This window comes from Mixophyes fleayi, chromosome 5 (assembly GCF_038048845.1).
Source record: "Mixophyes fleayi isolate aMixFle1 chromosome 5, aMixFle1.hap1, whole genome shotgun sequence".
In the NCBI taxonomy this organism is placed as follows: Eukaryota; Metazoa; Chordata; class Amphibia; order Anura; family Limnodynastidae; genus Mixophyes; species Mixophyes fleayi.
In genome coordinates, this window is record NC_134406.1 from 92417551 (window position 1) to 92423077 (window position 5527).

Below are 5527 nucleotides of genomic sequence, written 5' to 3' on the forward strand. Positions count from 1 at the left end.
AGATTATTTCAAAAGTGAACTATAGTTTTGAAATGGAAACTTTAGGGGTGCCGTATTCCACGGCGGCTGCCTCTTCGTTAGTGAAATGGCACAGTTGGCATGTATATGTAACAGAGGGGGAGGACACTCCTCCTCGGGCTTTAGCAACTTGTCCTGCTGTTGACTCTTTGTAATTCTTGATGTTCTATTGCTAGGATGTTCTAATTTTACGTAATCAATCTAGGAGGTCTGAAATATGAGTAACTATTTATCTATAGAAGTGTCTCAGTACTGTTAGGTTTGTGTGCAATTTTTAGGATCTACTGTTGTGTTCCTTCCCCTACCCTTTATTTCTGTACCCTTTTGAAATTTGCAACACCTAATAACCATTTTCAGTTTAAAAAATAAAATAGATTAAATTAAAATATCTTGTGGACAAAGTTTGGGTCTTTGGCTGAAAATTGTACACGGGAATCTCAAAATTTAAAAAAACTAGATTTATTGCAGCTAAATAATTTTTAAACATAATTATTTAATATCACAAAAGCACAGACTTTGCTATAAACATTTAGTCCTTACCCGTGTCTTACTTACTTTTATTTATTGTTTTTGGTAGGCTGTTACTTTACAGGTGTATGCTGTATGTGACGACTATAGACATTAGTATGTCGCATATTGCTTTTTCCATGTGTAGTGATGCACATTTTAAAATCTACTATTTTGTTGATCTTTTTTTCTTTCTTTTTTCATGGTGTGACTATCCTTTTAAAAAATTGTGTGAGGAAGCATGTCCAAACTCAGATGTGAATGGGATCAGTGGTAAGTGTAAAAAAGAGATAGAGAGATATATATATATACACATGATCAGCAATCCTTTGTTCATTATTCTACAAAGTAATGTGCACAGCTTTGTAGTAACAAAGAATTAAATGCTGATCTTTCTAGGCAGATGTGCTTTGTGTCCTGCACAACATCATTATATTTAGAGCAGTGCTGTGAGTAGCATGTATGTGGCTAGAGAACATCAAGAGAACAACCTCTGATTTACCATTTAACTAGATACTCTAGTCCTGTGGAGAATTCAGAGGAACACCTAATATCACAGTATAATCCATTATATCCTCATCATCAACATTTATTTATATAGCGCCAGCAAATTCCGTAGCGCTTTACAATTGGGAACAAACATTGATAAGACAATACTGGGTAATACATACAGACAGAGAGGTAAGAGAACCCTGCTCACAAGCTATATATAACTGCACACTTCGTATTTATACTTTTCCTAGATAATAAAATGTTTTTTTTTATCATTTATCTAGGGATCAGCTACCTCCGGATTTATTTATTTTTTAAATCAACCTGAACTTGATCTTTATTTTTGAAGGACAGAGTCTCCACTGACTTAATCTATAATTATATAATACTGCATTATATTACAAGCCTCTCCAGAATTATACAACACACACTTGTCCATGATTCTTCTCACTGTTCTGTTTACACACTATGTACATCTTATTATGAAATATGCACAATATCTATCTTTGTGTGATCATTTGCACAGAAGAGCCACATCTGTCCAATTTATCTGAACATGTGTAGGGCTAAATTGGACACAGGTCTTGTTACTGATTGTTTTTGAAATGGCACAACATGTTTCCCATCACAATGTGCATTAGTTGGTCATAAGAAATGTAAATCTATAGATGAAACCCCCCAATCTGTCTTGTTGCTTTCCCTCTGTATGGCGCTGTGGACCTCATCTGGTGCCCTATAAAGAATAATAGCCTCCACAAGTGGCCATCAGTCACAAACATTGATTCATACATTACTCTGCAGCTATTACGGCATGCAGAAAATCCAGACATCAAATGTTCTATCACACATTAACTATATAACCTGAATGGATGTCCATAATACCCAGCCAATCAAGTGCCAACTTTCATTTAACACAGACATCCACCAGTACTATATACAGGGAATGACGTATTTCCCACCCACACCGAGAGGTGTATGATTTCAGTCTATTTTGACGATAGAGATCTCATCCGGAAAACCATTAATCAGAAAGTTCCAAACAATAAAAAAAAAATTGCTGAGTTCAGTAATAAAGCCATACCTACCAACCTGAGAATCGTTTCTATAATAAATGTGAAGAGCACTGCAAAACAGTTTAAAAAGGTAGGAAACTCCAGTGGTAATAGTACATTTCAAATGTAATTTTTCCATATATAAAAGGATATTGCTCCAACTTGCAGATGCTACACAAAAGCAAAGTTCCAAATATTCTCAGTAATGGATCCCATATCTTTATTATAAGTATCTGTTCAAAGGATAAAATTACCTCTAGCTGATATACACAATAGAGAGCTTTATAAATGATACAGGAAGTATTTAATAGCTATTCACACTATGTACTATTGTCATGTAACCATTTCAGACAGGCACATCTGATAACCAATATCTCCAACGCCTATTGATCCTACATATTTAGGTGTGCTGAAATAGGCCAGCAGGCAATTCAACCTGTTAAATACATTGTTTTCAGGGTTTGCAAATAATAAAGCAGATCTTCAGACATGTTCAGCTGTTGAGCTATAGAATGAGTGTCTCTCAAAATTCGACTAAGTTCCTGTTTCGTTAAATCGCTCAGCTGCTGCGCAGTCCGACAAGAGCTCAGCCGAGAAGATTCCTGGTTCTGGCAACAATTCTCACTTGCGCTACAGGGCCTTTTACTTGGCTCATGTATGTGGCTAGTGAGATCCATGTCCTCCAAGGAACTTGATAAATCAGAAGGATGAGCAACCTGGTGAATGGAAGACAAGGCCTTCATGATGTGGTCCTCACACTGACAGACTGCAGTCAAGAGCTCACCGAGCTGTGCACTCAGTGATTGTTCCAATTGGTGAACTTGACACCATGTGACAAGAGCACTAAGGAAAAAAATAAAACCGTATTACTCTGCTGTGATCATTACAGCAAATCCTAAAAATGTCAAAGCAATGAAAATGTAAGGATATGTTTACAATGACTTTGCATCACAACAAATTCTGTTAGTTCGTACACATGGATAATAGCAGGTCAACATAAACTCCCGATGATGTGCTTTTAGAGCAATTCATTTTCATTATAACCTAGCTTTTTAAAAAGAAACTACTAGCAATAATAAGTGAATTGTCACTTACCTTAATGTTCCTCTAAGTTCTCCGCAGGGCATAAGCATGTTCACTCCCAACTTATACCCCAAATTAAACCCTGTTTGCAAAGAATTTTCCTTTCCAGCTTCTATCCCATCAAGATAGCCCTCCTGCATAGAAATACATATAGAAGATTCAGTCAGTTGCCTATGGCTCAATGCACAACCAACATTCAACAATTAACTTCTCTAAGTGCCTCAAGAACTGGTTCATGAATATATGTATGACAAAGCAAACTCAGGATGGTTTGCCTAATAGCTAAAATGTATCTATTTCAATCAACAATTTTATAAGGTAAAGAGAATAGCATAAATTACACTTGTAAATGAGAATATGAACTATTGAAGGTGGGAAAAATTGGTAATATTTCCTTTACATCATCGTGTTTTCGGTGGCAACCATCAGTCATTCCACTTTGACATCAACTACAGTAGCATTTTAATGATTAACTAAAAGGAGGGGAAAGACTCATTTCAAGCATTCAGGAAACCAAGATAACTTTAACCCCTCAAATGTAGCATTCTGCCTTTTGCAAAGGGGGAGTTGTAATATCATGTCAGTCTATTATAGCCAACTGTCCCTGATTTCCATATCTTTTGTTTTTTAGTAGTGACTAGTTGCACAATATTACTTTCTTGTTTTGGTTCCTGAATGTGATTCTCACTATTTCCGATTACTGTGTTTACTGGTCAAGTAAGGTAACTGGTAGTATTACTATGGCTCTAGAGACTGTAATTAACATTTAATTACATTTTATGTAGAAAGCATAATTGACCACTGGACGGTGCTGCAGAATATTGTGGTATCCTATAAAGTAATAATAATCTAGTTATATGTTGATCAGTAGTTATACCATGGTTGATATGGGCAGTGGCCTATGACTGTATAGAAACATGCAGCTATATCCCAACCAGTTACCTTCAGTCTTTTCTCCATGGATCTCTTCCAGTCCCTCTGCAGAATGTCCATCTCGTCTTCCCCCTCATTAAACACCTCCTCCTCACTAGCTGGCTGCAGCTCAGCGGCCGTCCGTACCCAAGACATCTCTGATCCGGACTTCTCAACCCGGACTAGCGCGTTCCCAGGCGGCCACTTCGTATTGTGACGTATAATCACTGCGACAGCCTGGCGCCTATAGCGACGTGTGACACATAAAGTTTTTTTGCTTCTTTAAAACACATATAATACGTGAGCGCCACCTAGTGTCCAGCTAGTAAAATTAAAGTTTACGTAGCAGTAATGTATTAGAAACGATATTTTATGAATTTATTATTTTGTATCAAATCCTGGCATAAAATATAGCTCAGTAGATTAAAAACTAAAACTGAAAACTGAAGATATTATTAATTTAATTTCACTTAAAGGGGCAAAGCGTGCAAAATAGATTGATATGTTCTATCAATGATACATTTCATATCTTTGGTTGTCAGAGCAGATCATAATTTTGTTAATGCAGAAAGGGGTCCATTTATCAAGATCCTTCTAAATTGAAGATTATCTATCGCTGTCTATTCCTATATATAGAAAGGAAATAGGAAAAAGAAACTGAAAAAAATTATTTACTTTAATAATGGAGCATGTTTTCTTGCATACCAGCACTGCTATCTCCATCATGAGATGGAGATGGAGATAGCAATCAGAGAACAGCGGCAAATCAACAACAACAATAATAATAATAATACTACTTACCAGAGGAACCCATGCCCAGAGGAAATGTTTTGGTTATGTAACAGACCTGTAATGTACAGGTACCATGAAACCAGGGTGGTGTCTATTTACTGTCGGTTAAAGTAAATATACATCATCCCACCATGCAAGGATGTTTACACATTGGTGTAAGTAAGTTTCATCTCACTCACTAAGAACTGCCTCAAGTACACACTTCCCTCTTCTCATATTCAAAGGTTTCCCCGAAGGACTATCAACTATAATGGGATGATAGTCTAGAAATAACAGTTTTTGGGACCGCCACACAAATAATAAATTGTAGGCAGAGATCTGCAAAGAGGGTATCAGGAGTACTTTATACTATTGGATCTGGCTATATTCCTACAGTACATGTCTTTACAAACTTTCTATATGAAAATAATCTTCTACTGCAAAGATCTCCTTTATGATTCAGAAGGCATTGAAAGGAAAAATAATTGTCAACCTATCAGCTGAGGAATCTCCTCATGCATCAAGTGTAATTTTTGAGAGCTTGAACGTACATGATGTGTATTTTATCTTATTTTCCGAGAGTATATTTCCCAAGGGGAGTGTGTAGGAAATAAGACATCCATACCTCTCTGCATATTTTATTAATATTTGTAAAGTGTAGAATATTGGTTTATTGGTTTATTTGATGGACT

The 5527-nt window shown here is 36.3% G+C and overlaps 1 protein-coding gene across 1 annotated transcript; it reads right to left on the reverse strand.

Annotated features, from left to right (window-relative positions):
• Positions 1-461: 461 nt before the first annotated feature.
• Positions 462-4300, reverse strand: YAE1 (YAE1 maturation factor of ABCE1). Its single transcript, XM_075211281.1, has 3 exons — positions 4095-4300; positions 3165-3286; positions 462-2912 (listed from the first exon to the last, which is right to left on the reverse strand). The coding sequence occupies exons 1-3, from the start codon at positions 4218-4220 to the stop codon at positions 2501-2503; spliced, it is 660 nt and encodes a 219-aa protein (XP_075067382.1). The 5' UTR covers positions 4221-4300; the 3' UTR covers positions 462-2500.
• Positions 4301-5527: the final 1227 nt, after the last annotated feature.

Coding starts and splice junctions, on each gene's coding strand:
- YAE1 (XM_075211281.1), bottom strand. CDS start 4,220: ATGTCTTGGGTACGGACGGCCGCTGAGCTGCAGCCAGCTAGTGAGGAG. Junction 3,287..4,094: donor CCATGGAGAAAAGACTGAAG/GTAACTGGTTGG, acceptor ATTTCTATGCAG/GAGGGCTATCTTGATGGGAT. Junction 2,913..3,164: donor GAACTTAGAGGAACATTAAG/GTAAGTGACAAT, acceptor TTTTTTCCTTAG/TGCTCTTGTCACATGGTGTC.